Source organism: Muscardinus avellanarius, assembly GCF_963383645.1.
Source record: "Muscardinus avellanarius genome assembly, chromosome: 13".
Lineage (NCBI taxonomy): Eukaryota > Metazoa > Chordata > Mammalia > Rodentia > Gliridae > Muscardinus > Muscardinus avellanarius.
Window position 1 is genome coordinate 22,619,752 of NC_137799.1, and position 22,516 is coordinate 22,642,267.

General features: G+C 45.6%; 2 protein-coding genes across 4 annotated transcripts; one reads left to right on the plus strand and one right to left on the minus strand.

The window, feature by feature from the left end:
* Positions 1-14: 14 nt before the first annotated feature.
* Positions 15-290, minus strand: LOC308272319 (U6 snRNA-associated Sm-like protein LSm5; the record flags this gene model as incomplete). The annotated part of the gene is made up of 1 exon (XM_080709070.1): positions 15-290. One exon carries the CDS (start codon positions 288-290, stop codon positions 15-17), a length of 276 nt encoding a protein of 91 aa, XP_080565196.1.
* A 4,951-nt stretch (positions 291-5,241) lies between these two features.
* On the plus strand, positions 5,242-19,606 carry WDR31 (WD repeat domain 31; the record flags this gene model as incomplete). 3 transcript variants are annotated; one of them, XM_080709249.1, is made up of 9 exons in its annotated part: positions 5,242-5,354; positions 7,090-7,222; positions 10,234-10,308; positions 11,617-11,797; positions 11,887-11,987; positions 14,665-14,732; positions 15,869-16,010; positions 17,804-17,966; positions 19,446-19,606. In XM_080709249.1, the coding sequence occupies 9 exons, from the start codon at positions 5,242-5,244 to the stop codon at positions 19,604-19,606; spliced, it is 1,137 nt and encodes a 378-aa protein (XP_080565375.1). The 3 variants fall into 3 exon arrangements, with proteins under 3 accessions (XP_080565375.1, XP_080565376.1, XP_080565377.1); XM_080709250.1 differs by having other exon boundaries at positions 11,653-11,797; XM_080709251.1 differs by having other exon boundaries at positions 5,308-5,354; positions 7,093-7,222; positions 11,653-11,797.
* Positions 19,607-22,516: the final 2,910 nt, after the last annotated feature.

Consider the following 22,516-nt stretch of genomic DNA (forward strand, 5'->3'; position numbering starts at 1 on the left):
GCAAGGAAACCTATTCATACTTCAGGTCCTTCTCCTCCAGGAACCAGCATTGTTATGTTATTGCCATTTAGAAAAATCTGATCTAACTTAGTGATCCTTCTTCCTTCTGGTGTGATTTCAAATTCTGTTACATCTTCCAGCACCATATTGACAAAGTCATCAAATCCTAGAAGTGTACCAACAATTTCTTTATCACTCTTTATCACGATGTGAATTCTTGATCCGATACACTTTTCCACAAGCTCCAGCGGCAGCAGCTGCGACGGGTCGGTGGTAGCGTTAGCCATCATGGCTAAGCCGGAAGTGGCCTGCCCTCTGTAGATGTTTATACTGAAAACTCTGGACTAGAAGTCAAGAGATCTATCTGGTTATAACTTTGAGCAAATAATGTTCCTGTATTCTTTAGATATTTATTTATTCTTTTATGTATTGTGCTACTGGAGATTTAACCTTTGAGTTAAAAAAAAGTTCATTGAACCAGGGGCACTCTACCTTTGAGTTATACCTCATCCCTATTTTACTTTTATTTTGAAATAGAGTCTATCTAGGTTGATGAGAGTCTCACTACTTGTTGAGGTCATCCTTTAACCTGTAATCCTCCTGTCTTAGCCTTCCCAGTACTGGGATTACAAGCGTACAACATCATTCCCAGCTCGGATCTTTAAATAGAGTTTATATGTGATGATTTTGAAAGCTCTTTCATATCAAGTTCTATAATTATACTTTTGTGGGGGGTATTGGGGATTGAACCCAGAGGCATTCTACCTCCAAGCTACACCCCCAGCCCGATTTTATTTATTTGGAAACATGGTCTCGCTAGGTTGCTGAGAGCTCTCTAAATTGCCAAGGCTGGGTTCAAACCTGCAATCCTCCTGTCTCAGTTTCCCAAAAAAGAGATTAAAGGCAATTGTTACCAATTGTTACCCAGTAATTCATACTCATTTAAGACAAGATAAAGTACTTTTTTTCACAAAATCAGGGAACTCTGAAAATAAGTAGTCAACTCCAAAGATTGTGTGTGTGTGTGTGTGTGTGTGTGTGTGTGTGTGGTCCTGGGGTTTGAACCTAGGGACATTCTACCTACAAGCTATACTCCCAGGCCTCTTTTTAATTCTTTATTTTGAAATAGGGTCTCACTAAGTTGCGGGGGACCTCACTAAATAGCTGAGGCTGGCCATGAACCTGCAATCTTCCTGTCTCGGCCTCCCAAGTACTGGGATTACAAGTGTGCACCTCCACACCCAGCTTAACTTCAAAGATTTTTGATGAATACAAGTACTATACTATGTGCAAAATAAAAAATGTTTAATGATGCAATTAAATATATTTCATTTTGCATATTTAAAAATAAATGTATAGCTGGGCGTGGTGGCTCACACTTGTAATCTCAGCATTTGGGAGGCTGAGACAGGAAGATCATGGTTCGCAGCCAGTCTCGGCTATTTAGTGAGGCTCTTTGCAACTCAGTGAGACCCTGTTTCAAAAATAAAAGATAGGGCTAGATCAGAGGTAGAATGCCCCTGGGTTCCATCCCCAATACTGCAAAATAAGTAAGTAAATAAATAAATGTATAATTAACATTACAGTATACTAATTTAATTCCCTAATTGTTGGAAATGTAAGAGTTATATAATCTGGAATTTTCTAAGATATTTCTTCCTTTGTGAGGGAAAACTACACATAGCAATCTTTTGAATTAAATGAAGTTTTTACTTACCTTGTAAACCTTTCAGTCAGTGCAAATAGATGCTTAGAGAAGAGATTAACTTGAGCATCTTTCACTAATTACAGAGATTAGTAAGTGTCTGCCTGGACCATTTTCCAAAGGATAAATTATACAAATCATTAAATACAGCAGCTCACCAAGAAGATTCTATTGGTTTGGGGTAAGTACTTCTAAAAGTTATCTTTTCCTTAGGATGTCCCATGACTATTCTTCACTTGGAAAGTATAGCTCTCTGAAAATATCAGCTAAGAATCCAATCAGCTTTAAGCACAACCAGTCCATTTATAGCACCTGCAATTTTCGGTGACCTAGATCTATGGGTGGCATCTGCCTTTAGTTGGCCGACAATGTTGAGAAATAGGTTAGGTTGGCAGGGAGGAAGCCCTGCACTCTTTGTCTGTAAACAATGCAGTGTTCCAGGCTTTTTTGAAACTAACCTGGAATATTTCCTTTCAGTACAACTTGTGGCCTATTATTGAGAATCCATTGAACTGGAAGGGACCTTGGATTCACTACTTCACATCGAATATTTTTTTGTACTGTGGAAGCCACTTGGGGTACAGAGATGAAAAATGAGAGTCCTTTTTATGGCGCACATAGTCTACTAAAAATCAGGCCAAGCCGGGCGTGGTGGCACACGCTTGTAATCCCAGCATCTGGGAGGCTGAGACAGGAGGATCCAGGTTTGGGGCCAGCCTCAGCTACTTAGTGAGGCCTTTTACAACTCAATGAGATCCTGTCTCAAAATAAAGAATAAAAAAATAATTGGGCTTGGGGTATAGCTCAGAGGTAGAATGCCCCTGGGTTCCATCCCCAGTGCCACAAACCCGCAAAAATAATCAGTCCTCATTCCTAGACACATTTTGAAAAGAGGACCTCACAGACTCCCTGAAAGACTCAGGAACCTTCAGAGTACTCAGATCACACTTTGAGAATTGCTTGTCTAGGTCATTGCCTGTATTTAGTGTCTTTATATCTTATGCCCCTGGGTTCCATCCCCAATACTGCAAAATAAGTAAATAAATAAATAAATGTATAATTAACATTACAGTATACTAATTTAATTCCCTAATTGTTGGAAATGTAAGAGTTATATAATCTGGAATTTGTATAAATCAGTTTAATCAGGTCATTTAGTGTCTTTATATCTTAACATATTGTAACTGACTAACCTCATGATATTAATATGCTAACTTAGGAAATACCACAATGAAATTACTTAAAAGAAATCCATCTGGGCATGGTAGCACATGCTTGTAATTGCAGTACATGGGAGGTTGAGACAGGAGGATCGCAGGTCCATGGCCAGCCTCAGCAACTTAGTGAGGCCCTTTGAAACTTAGTGAGACCTGTTTCAAGATAAAAAATAAAACAGAGCTGGGCGTGGTGGCGCACGCTTGTAATCCCCCGCGCTTGGGAGGCAGAGACAGGAGGATCGCGCAGGTTTGAAGCCAGCCGCGCTGGCCTAAGAGACCCTGTTTCCAAATAAAAAGTACAAAATAGGTCTGGGAGTGTAGCCCGGAGGTAGAAAGGTTTCCAGGAACCCCAGTACAACCAATAAAATAAAATAAATAAAATAAAATAGGGCTAGGGTGTAGCTCAGAGGTAGAATGCCCCCTGGGTTCCATCCCTAGCATCAAAAAAAGGGAAGGAAGGAAGGAAAGAATCCAAGGTGGACACATTGGTACACACTTATAATCTCAGTATTTAGGAAGCTGAGATAGGAGGATTATAAGTTTGAGCACAGTGTGTAGTAACTTAGTGAAACCTTGTTCCAAAATTTAAAAAAACAAAAAGGGTTAGAGGTATAGCTCAGAGAGCACCCCTGGGTTCAATCCCCAGTACCATATACACACAAACACCTAGCTAAAGATTAAAACATTTTAGAATAACTAAGGCTCTTCTTTTTTAACAAGCTTCATTAACGTAGATTATTGTTTATTTTTATTTATTACATGTTCTTAGTATTTATTTTATTGTACTATACATAATATAAAGTTTACCATTAGTGACATTTAGTACATAAACAATGTTGTGCAAATAGAAGCACTTTGAGTCCACAACCCCAAAAGGAAACTCTGTGCCTATTCAGTAGTCGCTCCCTCTTCCCTGCCACCTCTGCTCTCGGTAACCACTAATCTTGTTTTTTGTCACTATAGATTTTCCAACTATGGATGCTTCATGTAAGTGGAATTATACCGTCTGAGGCCTTTTGTGTCTGAGGACGTTTGCTTAGCACGATACTTTCTAGGTTCACCATGCTGTTGCACCTGTCAATGCTTCATTCCTTTCTTAGAATATTTCATTAAGTAGATAGACCTCATTTTGTTTGTCCATTCATCCATTGATGAATGTTTTTCACCTTTTGGCTATTGTCAACAGTAGCGCCATGAGCATTTATCTGCCAGCTTTTGTCTGAACACCTCTTTAGTTCTTTTAGCTGCATATCCAGGACTGGAATGGCTGGTTCATTTCTAAGTTTAACTTATGAGGAATTTCTTAGTTTTTTTTTTTTTTTTTTGGTGGTACTGGGGTTCCTGGAAACCCTTCTACCTCCGGGCTACACTCCCAGACCTGTTTTTATACTTCTTTATTTGGAAACTAGGTCTCCTAAACCAACATGGCTGGCTTCGAACCTGCGGGATCCTCTGTCTCTGCCTCCCAAGCGCGGGGACTTAGTATTTTTTTTTTTACATTTTAAAATTGATTTTTATTAATACATAAAAACAATTTTACATATTAACGGGGTACCATGTGATATTGCAGTACATGGTACATGGATTTATACATTATATATTGCATAAAATATAAATCAGTTTAAACATAATTTTAGTGCTTTTAAAAATTAATTTTGATGCCCGGCATGGTGGTGCACGCGTGTAATCCCTGCGCTTGGGAGGCGGAGACAGGAGGATCACGCCGGTTCGAAGCCAGCCACGCTGGCTTAGGAGACCCTGTTTCCAAATTTAAAAAAGTATAAAATAGGTCTGGGAGTGTAGCGTGAAGGTAGAAGGGTTTCCAGGAACCCCAGTACCACCAAAAAAATTAATTTTGTTTTTGTTTATTAGCTAATAGTTTATTGGTGGCTATAATCCCAAGGCCATAGGAGTGAAACAGGAAAAAGAGAAAAAGCAAATGCATATAATTAATTAAACTTTAAAAAATATATTTCACACGCCAGGCATGATGGTGCATGCTTGGGAGGCAGAGACAGGAGGATGGCGCAGGTTCAAAGCCAGCCACTCTGGCTTAAGAGACCCTGTTTCCAAATTAAAAAAAAAAAAAAGTATAAAAAAATAGGTCTGGGAGTGTAGCCCGGAGGTAGGAGGGTTTCTAGGAATCCCCGTACCACCAAAAAAAAAAAAATTATATATATATATATATATATATATATATATATATATATATATATATTATATTTCACATAACTAAACTACCATTATTGCCCAACGAAGTTAACAGTGTGCATTCCTCTCTTTACTAAACAGGGGACACGACCTCCATAACTACAAGGGATGCTGCTCTTCAGATGCCAACCCAAACTAGTTCCTCTTCGGGTTTTGTGTAGGTTTTATGCCATAATGGGGAAACTGCAAAGCAAATTCAAATACAGCACCTATAAATACAGGTACAGCAGTTCTTCTCTGGGGTCCCAGTATTTTGTTATTGTTGTTGTTGTTTTGTTCATTTGTTTTTAGAACTGGGGGATGAACACAGGGCCTCAAACATGTTAGACCAGTGTTCTTCTGCTGCTGACCTACATCCCCAGTTCTTTTTATTTCTCATTTTAAGACAAGGTCTATCTAGGCTGGCTACTAAATTCATAATCCTCCTTTCTCTGCCTCTTGGGTACGAGGAATTATAGCTATACACTACCACACCCTACTTGGACTCCTAAATTTTACCATGCCCTATCAAAACTCTTTACTAATGAGCCAGGGGCAAGCCAGGCGTGGTGGCACATGCTTGTAATCCCAGTACTTGGGAGGCTGAGACAGGAGGATTGCAGGTTCAAGGTCAGCCTCAGCTACTTAAGTGAGGCTCTCCGCAACTTAGTGAGACCCTGTTTCCAAATAAAAAATAAAATATGTCTGGGGGTATAGCCCAGAGGTAGAAGGCCCCTGGGTTCCATCCTCAGTACCACAAATAAACAAACAAACTTAAAGAGCCAGGTGCAGTGGTGCACACTTACAATCCCAGTGATGCAGGAAGATTGCTAGTTTGAGAGCAGCCTGCACAACACAGCAAGACCTTGTCTCAAAAAATAAAAAGGGAACCAAGCGTAGTGGTGCATGCTTTTATGATCCCAGCAGTCAGGAGGCTGAGACTGGAGATTGCGGTTTGCGGCCAGCCTCAGCTACTTAGTGAGACCCTGTTTCAAAATAAAGAATGAAAAACAGGGCAGGGGGTGTAGCTTGGAGGTCGAATGCCCCTGGGTTCCATCCCCAGACCCACTAAATAAATAAATAAATAAATAAATAAATAAATAAATAAAGGGTTGGTGATATAGCTCTATAGCTCAGTGGTAGAGCACTTGTCTAAACATGAATGAGGTACTAAAAAAAGAGAAGGCCCAGCTGCGCATGGTGGCGCACGTTTGTAATCCCAGTGCTTGGGAGGCTGAGGCAGGAGGATTGCATAGGTTCAAAGCCAGCCTCAGCAACTTAGTGAGACCCTGTTTAAAAGAATAAAAAAATAGGGCTGGGGTTAGAATGTCCCTGGGTGGATTCAACCCCCTAGTACCACACACACACACACACACACACACACACACACACACACACACAAGATAACTTTCCCAGAATAGTTTGGCCTGTTTTCTTTTGCTAAAAAAAAAAGTCAGTTTAAGCAAGGTGTGAGGATGTACTCCTGTAATCCCAGGACTTGGGAGACTTAGTAGGATTGAAGGTCCCAAACCAGTGCACCCAGTAATTTAGCAAGATCCAGATTCAAAATAAAAGATAAAATAGAGCTGGGACATAGCTCAGTGGTAAAATGCCCCTGGATTCAACCTCCGATAACACACACACACCACTACCGCCGCCAGCAGCAACAACAAAAGGAAAACAAGCCTTTTAGCCAGTATCTGCACCCACAAATGGAGGGCCCCGCGTCGTTGGGATTAGTCTCTAGTGTGAGCAGACTATTGGCTTTAGGATTCCCCTTTATCAGATTCCAGTCAGTCACTGGAAGCATTCTCTGAGTAGGTCAGGGCGTTTGTGGCAATGCTAGCTCTAAGGTCTCCTTTCTCACTCCCTTCTTCTCCCGCGGCACGGCTGAATTGCTACGGCCACTCACTCTTCTTCCCTGGCTCCCTGTCCACTCGCAGGCATTTGACCTCTCATTTTTCCTTCTCTCCTTAGCAGGCCTGATGGAATTACAGAGGAGAGAAGCCACAGCAGAGCTTCTCAAGAGTACAGCCCTGCTCACGTGGGCACCGTCTCCGTCATTGCTGCTCTGAACTCAGAGCTTTGTGTCTCTGGAGGGACAGATAAGGTGAGGTTTGTAGTATTTCCCAGGAAACCAACTCGCTACAGGAAAGGGAGGACACTTTGGGAGGGGGTCTAGGTTTGCATTTCTAGCAGCAGGGCTGACCGGTGTAACTGTATGGGCTTACAGTTAGGACGGGACAGGCGTAGGGGCACACCCTGTAATCTCAGCACTTGAGGCTAAAACAGGAGGATCACAGGCTTGAGGCCAGCCTCAGAAACACAGTGAGCCCCTGTGTCAAAATAAAAAATAAAATATGGTTGGGGATGTAGCTTAAAGGTAGAATGCCCCTGGGTTCAGTCTTCAGTAACACACACACACACACACACACACACACACACACACACACACACACACACACACAAATGTTAGAAAGACTGTTTTTGTTTTTGGTGGTACTGGGGGTGGAACCCAGGGGCTTTTCTACCTCCAGACTATACTCCCAGATCTATTTTATATTTTATTTGGAAACAGGGTCTCACTAAGTTGCTGAGAGCCTCACTAAGTAGCTGAGGCTGGCTTCGAACCTCCGCGATCCTCCTGTCTCAGCCTCCCAAGCGCGGGGATTACAAGCGTGCGCCACCACCCCCGGCTAGAAAGACTGGGTTTAAGTGGCTCTCCCACTCCTTATTACTTTAATCAAGTCTAAATTTTCTGAACTTTAGTTTCCTTCCTTGTCTGTTAAGTGTTGATAATTATACCAACCTCACAGGATGGTTGTAAGGAATGAGAGAAATAAGTAAGACCCAGAACACTACATCAGATCACCTCCAGTGCCTCTTTTGTGTGAGTGTGTTTGAGAGGCAGGGGCTAGGGATTAGACCCAGTGGCATTCTACCTTTGAGCTACATCCCCAGCCGGATTCTATTTTTTATTTTGAAACGAGGTCTCACTAAACGGCTGAGGGCCTCACTAGACTGCTGAGGCTGGCTGCACACCTTGGGTCGTCCTGGCTCAGCTCCCTGACTCTGGATCACCGGCTATGCCAGCACACCGGCTTCCCGCTGTCACTCTGCATCTGACTGCTTTCTCTCCTTCATACTAGGATCTGTCATAGCACTCACTGCTATGATATTGGTAGCAAAAATGCTAATTCCTTTTGCAGTAGATAATACTAATATGCCTCTCCTTTTCAGTAGCCTTTCACAATCTTCAAATTTCACTTGCATCCTACATTTCACTGGTTTTAAGAATCACTTGCTTTCACATTTTAACACTTCCAAAATCAGGATTCATCTAAGTATCCTAACTTAATTGGCAGCATTTTGTCTAATCTATGCCTTCTTAGATAGAAGAAATTTTATTTATATGTTCCTTTCACACTTGTGAGGGTTGAATGGGGCAAGGATCATCCTCTCCATTTTGCAGATTAAGAAACTAGTTTTTTTTTGTTGTTGTTGTTTTGTTTTTTTTTTTTTTAAGGTCTGGGAATGGAACCCAGAGGCATTTGACCTCGGAGTTACAGCCCCTGCCCTATTTTTTATTCTTTATTTTGAAACTGGGTCTCACTGAGTTGCAGAGGGCCTCACTAAGTAGCTGAGGGTGTCTGCGAACCGCGATCCTCCGGTCTCAGCCTCCCGAATGCTGGGATTACAAGCATACGCCACCACGCCTGGCTAAGAAACTAGTTTTTAACTAGATCAAATGCAACAGGGTCTGGGTTCACATGTTCCTTAATCTCTAGCAATGAACTATGAAGACTTGGCCAGAAAATGCTTTTAAAATCCTGTTTGGGGAGAGAAGTTTTTTTTTTTTAACTTAAAAATGCTTGAGATAGCTAGGTGTGGTGATGCATACTTGTAATCCCAGCATTCAGGAGGCTGAGAAAGGAGGGTTCGTGGCCAGCCTCAGTACTTAGGCCCTTTGCGACTCAGTGAAATCCTGTTTCCAAATAAAGAAAAAATAGGACTGGGGATGTAGCTCAGAGGTAGAATGCTCCTGGGTTTCATCCCCAGTTCCAAAAAGGAAAAATTAAAAAATTAAAAACTGGTTGAGCCAGGCGTGGTGGCGCACGCTTGTAATCCCCGCACTTGGGAAGCAGAGACAGGAGGACCGCGCAGGTTCGAAGCCAGCCGCACGCACTGGTTTAGGAGACCCTGTTTCCAAATAAAAATGTAAAAATAGGTCTGGGAGTGTAGCCCGGAGGTAGAAGGGCTTCCAGGAACCCCAGTACCAACAACAACAAAAAAAAAAGGTTGAGATAGCCGGGCGTGGTGGCGCACGCTTGTAATCCCCGCACTTGGGAGGCGGAGACAGGAGGATCGCGCAGGTTCGAAGCCAGCCTCTCTGGCTTAAGAGACCCTGTTTCCAAATAAAATATAAAATAGGTCTGGGAGTGTAGCCCAGAGGTAGAAGGCCTCTGGGTTCCATCCCCAGTACTACCTCCCCACAAAAAATGGTTGAGATGATTTTTTAAAAACTTCTAAAAGTGTAATATAATAAGGAGAAAATGATCGCATATAGAATTTTCCCTCAACATCCACAGCCAGAACCTTAAGCTGAATCCATTCTACTTGGGGAATGTCATCCCAAACCCAGTAGTAAGGCCTAGAGGAGTGGCCCAAGTCTTAGGGAGAAATAGAGGAATGATCCAGAGGAAAAGAAAAGAAATTCAAAGCAGGATAACATGAGGAAGGGCACAGCAATAAAACTGTATTGCTTGCTGGCCTGGTGGCACCTGCCTGTAATCCCAGTACATGGGAGGCTGAGATAGGAGGATTGCAGGTTCAAGACCATCCTTAGCAACTTAGCAAGACTCTCTGCGACCTAGCAAGGCCCTGTTTCAAAAACAAAAAATACAGTAGGGAGGTGCAGCTTAAACGTAGAATGTCTCTAGGTTCAGTCCTCAGTTACTCTCCCCTCCACAAAAAAATAATTAAAACCTCAGTACTTGAAGCAAGTCCCCTGTCAGGAGGGAGTTAGCTACCAGGGAGAGATTAGGTGGGAAATGAAGTAAAGGCTGGTGTCAGTTAAATGAAAACGGAAGGATGGAACTAAATGATTCCATGACTTTGCAGACAGTGGTGGCCTATAATTGGAAAACTGGAAACGTGGTGAAGAGGTTCAGAGGACACGAGCGTGAAATCACCAAGGTAATTGTCAAATGATGATTATGGAGGGAATTTGGCACTGAGTAAAGGGATATTTATTTATTTATTTATTTATTGTGGTACTGGGGATGGAACCCAGGGGTATTCTACCTCCAAGATACACCCCAGCCCTATTTTTTATTCTTTATTTTGAAACAGGGTCTCAATGAGTTGCAAAGGGCCTCACTAAGTAGCTGAGGCTGTCCCCAAACCATGATCTTACTGTCTCAGCACCCTTGATGCTGGGATTAGAAGCGTGCGCCACCATGCCTGGCACAAGTAAAGGAATATTTCATAGTTAAAGATATTTAGAGTGATCGAATGTTCAGTTTTAAGGAAAACCACAGATGTTTCACTTGATGCTATGAAGCCCTCTTCCAGAAAAAGCATTCTGAAAGTGGAAATAACACAAGTATCCATTAAAAGATGTGTAGCTAAACAAAACATGGCAATATACATCCAGTGGAATACTGTTCAACCTTTAAAACGAACAGCATTCTGATACATGCTACAATATGGACGAACCTTGTAAACATTATGTCTCATGAAAGAAGCCAGACAAAAAAAATGATAAATACTGTGCTTCCACTTCCATGAGGTACTTATAATAGTCAAATTCATAAAGGCAGTTGAATAGTGGTTACCAGGGGCTTTGGGGAGTGCAGAGTGCTGTAGAGTTTCATTTTGAAATGATGAAAATGTTCTAGAGATGGATGGATGTGGGTGATAGCTGCACAGTGTTTGTGTGCTCAATGCCACTGAATTATTTTATTCTTAAAATGATTAAAATGGTAACTTTTAGCCGGACATGGCAGTGCATGCTTTTAATCCCAGCATTTAGGAGGCTGAGACAGGAGGATCATGGTTCGTAAACAGCCTCAGCTTCTTAATGAGGCCCTTTGAAACTCAGTGAGACCCTGTTTCAAAATAAAGAATAAAAAATAGGGCTGAAGGTGTAGCTCAGAGGTAGAATGCCTCTGGGTTCCATCCCTAGCATGCAAAAAAAAAAGAATAGGGAGGGGAGTTACGCAAACCCATCTTTTTCTGCGTGTGTGTGTGTGTGTGTGTGTGTGTGTGTGGTACTGGGGGTGGAACCCAGAGTCTTTCTACCTTCAGGCTATACTCCCAGACCTTTTCTATATTTTATTTGGAAACAGGGTCTCACTAAGTTGCTGAGAACCTCACTAAGTAGCTGAGGCTGGCTTTGAACCTGTGCGATCTCCCTGTTTCAGCCTCCCAGGTGCGGGGATTACAAGCGTGCGCCAACACGCCCGGCTTCTTTTTCCGCATTTTAAAGTCCAACCCAGCAAGCATACTGTAGCTACTTCTCTGTTTTCCCCTGAACAGGTGGCCTGCATTCCCAAATCGAACCAATTCTTTAGCGCCTCTCGAGACAGAATGGTCATGATGTGGGATTTGCACGATTCCTCGCAACCCAGACAGCAGCTGTGTGGCCATGCCATGGTGGTCACTGGATTGGCTGTGAGTCCAGGTACAGTAGAGCAGACCTCTTCCCACTACCTCTGTGGCTTCTGTGCAAGTCTCATCTCATGGGCTGTCTTCCTGCCCTTGTTTCCAAAGATTCATCACAGCTGTGCACTGGCTCTCGGGACAACACCCTGCTTCTGTGGGATGTGGGGACTGGACAGTGTGTGGCGAGAGCGTCTGTCTCCAGGAACCTGGTACGGATTCAAACTTGGAGCAGAATAGTGTAGCAGAAGGGAGCACAGCGTAAGGAAAGGTGCTGAAGGTGTAGCGCAGGACTGGGTGGAGAATGCATGCTTAGCGTGAGCCAGGCCTGGATTGAGGCCTCAGTACGTGTGCACATGTGCGCACACACGCTAATAGAGAGTGAGAGAAAATGAACAGAGAGATACCAAGATACCAGGAGAGCCAGGCGTGGTGGCGCATGCTTGTAATCTGAGCATTCAGGAGGCCAAGACTGGAGGATCGAGGTCAGCCTTACTTAGTGAGGCTCTTTGCAACTCAGTGAGACCCTGTTTCAAAATAAAGAATAAAAAATTAGGGCTGAGGTTGTCACTTGGAGGTAAAATGCCCCTGGGTTCCATCTCCAGTACCACACACACACACACACACACACACACACACACACACACACACAAAGATACCAGAAGACCCATGACCAGGCGTCAATGCCTCGAGTCCTGATTGCTGCCTCTGCTAACTTTCTGGGACACCCCAGCTTCTCAGAGTTGTTGGGGTAGATGATCTCTTGAGTCTTCTCTCCAGAATATGATTCTACTGCTTTATACTGGAATCTAAATTGTATCCTCATCAATCTGTTTCTTTTGTGAGCCAGACACTGCTAGGAGCAGGATTAGTGGCAAAGGATGCCGTTCCTGTCTTCCAGTGGCTCACAGCTGGTGTGTAATACAGGGCACTGCTCCTCCCTCGGTGTGTAGCATGCTGCAGAAGACGGAGCGTTCCCTTTTGCCTGGCGTGTGATTTGCTTTGTTTGGAGCCTGTTGTTTTCTGGTAGGAGACTGGCATAGGAACTGCACTGCCTTGGGAGTTAGTCATGCCTGCCTTCAAATCACATGCTGGAGCCTGGCGTGGTGGCGCACACTTGTAATCCCCGCACTTGGGAGGCTGAGACAGGAGGATCGCGCAGGTTCGAAGCCAGTCTCAGCTACTTAGGCTTTCAGCAACTTAGTGAGACCCTGTTTCAAAAATAAAATATAAAATAGGGCTGGAAATATAGCCTGAAGGTAGAAAACCTCTGAGTTCCACCCCCAGTACTACACACACAAAAAAAAAAATCACATGCTGGGTGGGTTTATTTTTTTGTATTTTTGCAGTGCTAGGGATTAAACCCAAGGCCTTGCACCCAGTGCTTTACCTCTAAGCTTTACCCCAGCCCTGGCTCTAAACCATAAATCTATTTCTTATTAGTGTGTTATACCAAGCTTCTTCAGTTCTTAGAATGTCAGTGTCTTTATTACAAGATAGGAAGAATTATATCACTAGGTAAGATCAAATTATATATATATATATATATATATATATATATATATATATATATATATATAATAAACATATATATAACATAGCATATATAACACATATATATATATTTGAAATACCTGTCACTGTGCCTGACACATGGCAGATTTCTTTAGTAGTTGTCAAAGTTCAGTTAGTCATCTTTTCTAAGTTTGAAGACAGCTTTCAATGAATGAGCTTGCCCAGAGCCTTTCATATTTGTGGAAGTTTGTGGTACTGAAGAAAAGAAAATCCTATTTCCCTGTTTTTTTTTTTTTTCGGTACTGGGGATGGGACCCAGAGGCATTCTACCTCTGAGCTACACCCCCAGCCCTATTTTTTATTCTTTATTTTGAAACAGGGTCTCACTGAGTTGCAAAGAGCCTCACTAAGTAGCTGAACCATGATCCTCCTGTCTCAGCCTCCCAAGCGCTGGGATTACAAGTGTGTGCCACCACTCTTGGCTTCCCTATTATTTTGAAAAATGTTTCATGCCTGTCCAGCAGGGAGCTACAGAGATAAAGAGGACAACTGTCATACTTGCAAGGCTGAGACAGGAGGATCACAGGTTTGAAGCCAGCTTCAGCAGGTTAGCAAGGCCCTCTACATCTTAGTGAGACCCTGTCTTTTTTTTTTTTTTTTTTTTTTTGTAGTACTTGGGGTGGAACCCAGGGGCTTTTCTACCTCTAGGCTATACTCCCAGACCTATTTTATACTTTTTTTTAGAAACAGGGTCTCACTAAGTTGCTGAGAGCCTCACTCAGTAGCTGAGGCTGGCTTCAAACCTGTGCGATCCTCCTATCTCAGCCTCCCAAGCGCTGGGATTACAAGCGTGCACCACCATGCACAGCGTTTTAGTGAGACCCTGTTTAAAAGTAAAATAATAAGAATAGGGCTTGGGGTGGAAGTGTAGCTCAGGATAAAATGCCCTGGGTTCAATTCCCAATAACACATGCGCACACACACACACACACACACACACACACACACACGACAGTTGTTACTCTTCTGAACCCCACAACATGTGAGACCAGTTTCTGTGGTCCCAACTCACAACAGGGGCTGCTGTCCTGGCTGCCACCACCAGCAGGTCTCCCACCTGGCTGGACTTCAGGGGCCCGACGGCTGCCTGCAAGCAAGTGGTACTCACAGCTGCTACCACTCCTGCTGCTAATGGAGGAGATGGGGGCAGAGCCTGACTATAGGTGTCTGGAGGCACTGAATCCCTCTAAGTCAGATTTACTAGTATAGAATCCTTGAGAAGAGGTACAGGGGTACTAGTTAGCACAGTTTTCAGGAATTGCAGCGGAGGAATGACTTGGTATGAAGAAGTGCTGAAAATTTTGCTTTTACCAGGTCACTCACCTGTGCTGGGTCCCCAGGGAACCATATATCCTACAGACCTCTGAAGACAAAGCCATCAGGTGGGCTACTGAGCGGCAGCAAGGTGTCCTGGTGAAGGTTTGTGGCTCCCGTGCTTCCTCTGCTCCTCCTCACTGTCATGCCCTCTCCAGGCCTCTGCCCCTCGCTGGTGCTGGGCCTCGCTGCTGCAGCCCCTGGACCATCTGGGTCCAGATTGGATGCCAGGAGGTCAGGCCAAGAAGAATCCCTGTTCTGGATGGCTTTGAAAGCCCGCCCAGCTGGCTCTGTTGTGTGAATAGGCTCAGATTAACCTCAGGATCAGTCACCTGCTTGTCCCACTGTCAACCTGCCTGACTCCCATGCTAGCCCTGTGTGACGCCTCAAGTTCTCAGTCATCCAGCCCTCCTGCGGAAGCAGGGTCAGAGAGCAAAGTGAAGCCAGTGGTTCTTAGACTGGAGAGCAGGACGGAAACACTGGCTCTCAGGAGAGAGTCTACTTGGTAAGGATGAGAGAGAGAGAGAGAGAGAGAGAGAGCGAGCAACAAGAAGACAAGAGGCAAAACAAAGTACTCTCTAGTGGATCCAGGCCTGAAACTTTTCGTGTCTGTTTTTGGAATGCTGACTGCTGTCCCATTAGAAGTGCCTTTTTAAGATTTAAATCACAGGCTGGGTGTGGTGGTGCACACCTGTGGTCCCAGTACTGGGGAGGTTAAGACAAGAGGATTGAAGCTTCAAGGACCATATGTAATGCCATGAGACCCTCAGCAGCCTAGTAAGACCCATTTCAGACAAAAAATACAAAGGGCTTGGAGTATAGTTCGGAGGTAGAATGCTCTTGGGTTTAATCCCCAGTACCACAAGAAAAGAAAAGAAATCACAGACATAGAGATAGCCTGTTGTCCACTGAAAGCAGGGTCCTGAAGGACCAAATTGACAAATTAACTTGTACAATTAAAATGTGTGGTCTAATTTCCTACTAACTGATCTCAAAATAGAAAGAACGTGGATGTCACTCAGTGGGCTGCTTCCTCTCCGCTCCAGAGTCCTGGAGAGTACTGGTCTGTGCTGCTGTGCTTAAGTCATGGCATTCCATTCTGACTGGCCTAAGCAGCAGGGCAAAGGCATTCATACCAGTGGGTGTCACAGTGTGTTTTAGGCATGTTTGCTACAGACTCATTTCCCGCTTCGCTCTCTTTCAGGTTATGGGACAGTCGGGGGATGCAGGTGGCTCATGTGTTCCCTGCAAAGCAGCACATTCAGACCTACTGTGATGTCAGCGAGGATGGACACAGGTGTATCTCCTGCAGCAGTGGCTTCGGAGGTGATGGCTGTGAAGCCACGGTGAGCACTTGTGTGGGATCTGGTGACGGGGGAGCACATTACCCCAGCCTCGCGCCCTTAGCTGGACTGCACAGGCCCTGCCGATGGCTCGTGCCTACCTACCTCAGGTGAAGACGGGAGTGGTCCTGTGCACGCTAGGTGCTTCTTTTAAGAGACATCCGCTTATCCAGGCCTCTTGGAATGGGTAATGGAGAAGAGGATCGGGGTGAGCGGCAAGATGGAGAAGAGCGAAACACAGAACCAGCCTAACGATAAGCCTGCTCTTAGCAGAGCCTATAGGGGAGGGGCTGCTTGAAAAGCCAGAAGTGCTCACATTGTACGTGTCACGGCCAAGGAAGCCTGAGCTCTTTATGAAATATGGAGCTCTAGTGTTGGTCCAGGACCCCCCCATTTCTTACCCATTTCCTCCCTTACAGATGACTTGAGGATAATTTGTCTAGGCTTCTCCAAAGTACCTTAGAGTCATAATTATAGACTGGCAGCTAAAAGGGTTATCTAGTTTCCAAATAGAATAGTTACAGCATGTGTGTGTGTGTGTGTGTGTGTGTGTGTGTGTGTGTGTGTGTGTGTCTATATATATGTCTGTGTTTGTGTTACTAGGAATTGAACCCAGGGACACTGTAGCTCTGGGCTATACCCTAGCCCTTTTCTTTTTAATTTTGAATCATAGTATTGCTAAGCTATTGCACACTGGCCTTGAACCTGTGAGCCTCCTGTTTCAGCCTCCCAACTGCTGGGATTACAGGCATGTGCCACTACACCTGCTTACAGCTCCCATTTTATCAAACATTTATTACATGCCAGGCATTAGGCTGAGCACATTATATGCAGTATCTCACTTAATCCTGAAAAGAAATCTGTGAGTTAAGTACTATTAAAATTCCCACTTTCTAGATGAGGAAATAGAGGTATTGCAAGTTGAAATCTCTTGCACATGACTACACCCTTGGCCAATGGCAGATCCGGGTGTTGCATGCTTTGGACGTAACATCTTTCCTGCCAGCTAATGGATGACACGATCTGCAGTGACTCAGTTGTTTTTGGACACAACTCAGTTTCCTTTCCACCCTGAACACTATTTTCCAGGTGCAATCTGATCGGTATCAACGAGGCAAACTGGTGGGATGCCACTTCCTTTATTGTAGACCCCAGCATTACATCAGAATGAGTGTGCGTCTCCTTTGAGAAGGTGCTCTTAGCTACAAGCTGCCCCAGGACCCACAGATGGCAGCAAGCTGGTGGTCTAAGGCAGCTCTTGAGTTGTCATGGAAAGCAAGCGCCTCACGCTGCTCTGCCGCAGGCCTGTGAGCTTCCACCTTCTTAATCACGGAGAAGGCGACAGCCCTTTGGCACATCCTTAACCATTGTTGTCTGCACCTAGGTGGTGCTAATGTAATCAGTGGGTGGATGGGTGGTGGGGATGATGGATAAAGAAAAGGGGTTCAAGCTGGGTGTGGTGGCGCACACTTGTAATCCCTGTGCTCGTGAGGCTGACACAGGAGGATCGCACAGGTTTGGAGCCAGCCTCAGCTACTGAATGAGGCTCTCAGCAACTTAGTGAGACCCTGTTTCCTAATAAAATATAAAATAGGTATTGGAGTGTAGCCCAGGGGTAGAAAACCCCTGGGTTCCACCCCCAGTACCACCAAAAAAAAAGGGGGGGGTCCATGTGTACATGAGTAGGCTCGTGGTGGGAGGAGGCAGATTGTGCAGCGGGAAAATGGGTTGGTGAACAGCATGTGTGAGGCTAGAGGGATGTGTCCATATGAGCGGCCCGTATCGTTACTCTGCAGCTGTGGGACCTAAGGCAGACAAGAAGCAGACTGTGCGAGTATCAGGGGCACTTCCAGACGGTCGCATCCTGTGTCTTCCTGCCAAGAGGGTTGGCCCTCATGCCCACCATTGCTACCTCAGCACACGACTCCAAGGTGAAGATTTGGAACCAAGATACCGGAGGTGAGACGCCTGCTGTTGGAGCTTCTCCTTATATACAAAGCCGCCTGTCTCCTCCCCTGCCCAGTCCCCTAGTGGCTAAGGGATGACCCCAAGATGTCCTATCTCTCTAGCCGACCTCTGGCTAGAAGCCACTGCCACGGATCCCCAGGACTCGCCCCCTGGAGCCCAAATACCAACTGTTTGGCTCTTATATTCCTTCTTTCTGAAGTCCCTCATCGGGTTTTAGTTTGTGACACTCAAATGTCTGGAAAAGGGAAGAAGAGAAGAGGAGTGGTCACTTTTGAATTCCTTTTTCAGGGACTAAATTGAGAGCCTCAGCTCTTGGTGGGACTCAGGTGTGGTAAAGACAGTCTCAGAAAATCCCAGCCTGTCTGACTCTGGAACTGTCTAAAATTACGGTGTGGTCCTGACTTCTAAGCAGCAGAGGAAAATGACGCCACGGAACGCGGCTCCCAGTGTCCTTGGTGTGCGGGAGCCGGTTCCTACGCTCTGTTGCTAAACATTCAGCAGTTTTGTAAGCTGGCTTTTAAATCTTCGGTAGCATGAAATCCAGTCATGGAATAGGTATTTATACCATGAAAACTGCAAGTGCTCTGAATAAATATTAGAAACCAGAAAGTTGGTCTGCCAGCATCCCGCCGCCTCTGTGCTGCTCTGCCTGGGTACAGGATGCTGTGAGACAGGAAGAGCGTTAATGTATAAAACTTCAACCCAAATCCTTCCCACAACAATGCCCCAGACCCTCACCTTCTCCCTGCTGAGGGTAGGGTACCCGCCGAGAGGAGAGAGGTGGGACTGTGACCAATGGCACTCTGCAAACAGCTGTGGCTCCGAGCCCCGCTTCCATAGTAAGGATGGGCCTTGCCGCCCTCCCCAGGTGTGCACCTGAAGTCCTAGAAGAGTGTCTTCCTAGGTGGAGGGAGATAGGCCAGCCAGACACCCACAGAGGCCGCCCTCCGGTCCCCAGGCTCCCTTACCTGGAAGGGACCTAGCAGCTGCAGATGGTGTCCCTGTTTTCCCTGCCCAGGCAGGAACCTGAGCAACCTTTAGCATGTCCTTAGCAGGTGAGGCCCCAGTTCCTGGACATACTTCTTGGTGGCATGGATCCCATCAGCCCAGGTCTGAAGTCGACCTCAATTCTGCCTGCCCCGCGGTGCGCCCTCTCCCAAAGCAAGCAGGGCCTCTCATGTGGGTTAGGCAGGTGCAGCGCGTGCTTGGATTTTTAGTGAGGACCTGGTGTTTCATGACGCAGTCACATACTGCGGGATGACACTTCAGTCCACAATAGCCTCCTATACCATGTTATATGTCGTATCACCGCGGTGTGGAGGAGGCTGTGACACCTCTTGTTTGCAGAAGCACACTGGTGTTCTCACAGGGACCAGTTCCTAAATGCACTCACCTCTCAGAACTTCTCCTTGTTCGCGCTGTGTGACTCCAGCCTGGTCGAGCTAACCTGCGGTGCCCCTTCCTCCCCAGCCTGCCTTTCTACCTTGTCTCTGGATGGATCCGGACCCTTGACTTCCCTGGCTGTTGGTGACACTATCTCCTTATTATGTGCAAGCTTTAACAGAGGAATTCACTTACTCAGAGTGAACCACGGCCGAGGCCTGGAACTGCAGGAAGTGGCATCATTTTGAGACAGTCACTGGACAATACCAAACTGTGACCCCAATTTCCCTGTGTCACTTTGTGTTTTCCCATGTTACCTTGGGGGAGTGGAATGTAGGGCTGGTATTCCTTTGCTCAGGTTTACTTAGAAGGTGTGTCTCAGTGTTAGAAGTCAATTTAAAACCAGATATAATGGCGCATGCTTGTAATCTCAGGACTTGGGAGTGTGAATCAGGAGGATCTCAGGTTTGAGGCCAGCCTCAGCAGCTTAGTGAGACCTGTCTCAAAATAAAAAATAACCCTGGGTATAGTGGAACATGCCTGTGAATCCTAGCACTTGAAAGGCTGAGACAGGAGGATAGCAGGTTTTGGAGCCAGCCTCAACTACTTAATGAGGCCCTCAGCAACTTAGTGAGACCTTGTTTCCAAATTAAAAAATTAGCTGAGGATGGTGGTGTACACTTGTAATCACAGTACTTGAGAGGCTGAGACAGGAAGATCACGGTTTGAGGCCAGCCTCAGCTACTTAGTGAGGCTCTTTGCAACTCAGTGAGACCCTGTTTCAAAATAAAAAATTAGGGCTGGGGGTGTAGCTCAGAGGTAGAATGCCCCTGAGTTCAATCCCCAGTACTGCAAAAAATAAAATAAAAAATAAAACTAGCCCAGAGATAGAGGCCCCTTGGGTTCCATCCTCAGTACCCCCTCAAAAAATAGGGCTGGGTTTGTAGCTCAGTAGTAGAATTCCCCTGAGTTCAATCCCTAGTACCACAGAATAAGGAGAAGGAGGAGGAGGAGGAGGAGGAGGAGGAGGAGGAGGAGGGGGAGGAGGAGGAGGAGGAGGAAAAAGTGGTTAGTTTAAGCCTAGTGGTTTAAAATCAGTTACAGAGTTTAGAAACATGGAGGTCCTCAAGCTAAGTTAAATACAAATGCAATTTTTATTTAACTTTTGGGGACTACTATTTATTTATTTATTTATTTATTTATTTATTTTTACAGTACTGGGGGTAGAACTCCCAGACCTATTTTATATTTTATTTTGAAACAGGGTCTCACTAAGTTGCTGAGAGCCTCAGTAGCTGAGGCTGGCTTTAAACCTGTGCTAGCCTCCTGTCTCAGCCTCCCAAGTGTGGGCATTACAAGCTTGTGCCACCATGCTCGGCTCACTACTCTTTTTTTTAAAAAAGAAAGTATTGCTGGGGGTGTTGGTACATCCCTGTAATCTCAGCAACTCAGGAGGCTGAGGCAGGAAGATTGCAGATTTGAGACTAACTTAGGCAACTTAGCAAGACCCTGTCTTAAAATAAAAAATAAAAGGGCTGGGAATGTACTTCATGGATAGAATTCCCCTGGAAAGCTGTTGTACTGCAACGACGACAAAAAAAAAAAAAAAAAAATGTTGCTCAAAAGGATAACCTGGGGGACAAGAGCAGTTGGCCTCTGTGAGAGTAGAGACGCGGCCTGAGTCTACTGAGCTGACCTCTCGACCTCCACAAAAGGCAAGGCCCCAGCGGTGTGAAGAATTGAAGCTGGGCCAAGAACACAAAGCCTGGGCTCTGTGGAGAGTGGCGGAGGGTGTAGACAGTGCTGCTGGTGAAGACAAGCCCGAGACGGCGTTAACTGGCAAAGGGAGGCCCAGAAGCCTAGAACATAGAGCGATGGAGTCGTCTGAGTCCCAGCCATGGATGCCGTCAGCAGGAGGCACAGATCAGCCTGTGCGGCCAGGGGCCAGGCGCAGCCTGGTGCTCACAGGCCCACTTTCCTCCAGGAAAAATGGATTCCCTCCTGCCTTCAGATGAGCCCAAGGATAAGGCGCCTGAGGTCTGCAGGTTCCCTTTTCTGGGGAGTCCCCGCACAAGAAATATTTGGTATCTGTCTTCTGTGGGCTCTGCCTGGCCCTGCTGCCGGGAACTGGCCGCCGTCCTCCCCGTCTCCCTCCTGCTCCTTCCCCAGGCTGACTCTGGTGTCAGAGGAGAGCGTTCTTAAACCAGCACAGAGTCAGGCCAAGACTCGGGCTCCATGTCTCCATTTAGCTGGAGGATTGAGGGTAAGTTACAAAATCTCAGTCCTTCACTCATAACTTGGGGCTCACAGTCATACACCCCTCACTGGGAGGACGGATGGAACTGGATCTAGTGCCAAGCTAGGTGCTCGGTGCTGACAGATGGTATCTGTAGTTATTTATTATCTCCCTGTCCAGCTTAAATGCTCTTTCCACAACAAATGTTTGCCATTAGATCTTATCTTCTAGTCTTTCAGTCATTTGACTCCCTAAGTTATGAATCTTTGAGCTCTGGAAGGCAAAGGGGGCGGTTGGCCAAGAAGCTACGTCATTGCGCTGCCGAGGGCTGAGTGCGCTGAATCTCACCGCACGGTCCATTGTATCCTCATCTCTCAGCCGAGGGAGCAAGGCTGGTGCAGGGGAAGCGGAGATTAGAGTCTGGGTCAGCCTGACCGTGCCCGCTTTGTGTTGTGCCACAGAGCTTAGCAACAGGAGTTCTTAGACCATGACATTGCTTTTGAGAAGTTATTAGCTTTTTGTTTGTTTGTTTGCGGTCTTAGTCATCAAGCCCAGAGCCTCCAGCATGCCAGGCAAGCACTCTACCGCTGAGCTATCCCCCCAGCCCTTTACAACTGCTCTGCTCCGGGAGTCTCGTTGGCCAGTGCCTGGGCCAGTCACACGCATCTCAGGGAGCATCCGCAGGAGCTGGGGTTGGAAAATCCAAGGAATGTGTGGGGAGGAATGTCCCAGAGGAGGAGGAGGAGGATGGGCTGCTACGAGAGGGAAAGAGAAGGCTCCAGGCCCATGAGTAGCAGAGTTCTCGATCAGTAAAATTCCTTCTCTAAACTCTGCGTGGATGCAGATTTCAAAATTGTGTATGTGATGTCAGAATTCTTTATCTGTACATTAAAAGTAGAAAACAGATGAATGCTAATGGTTT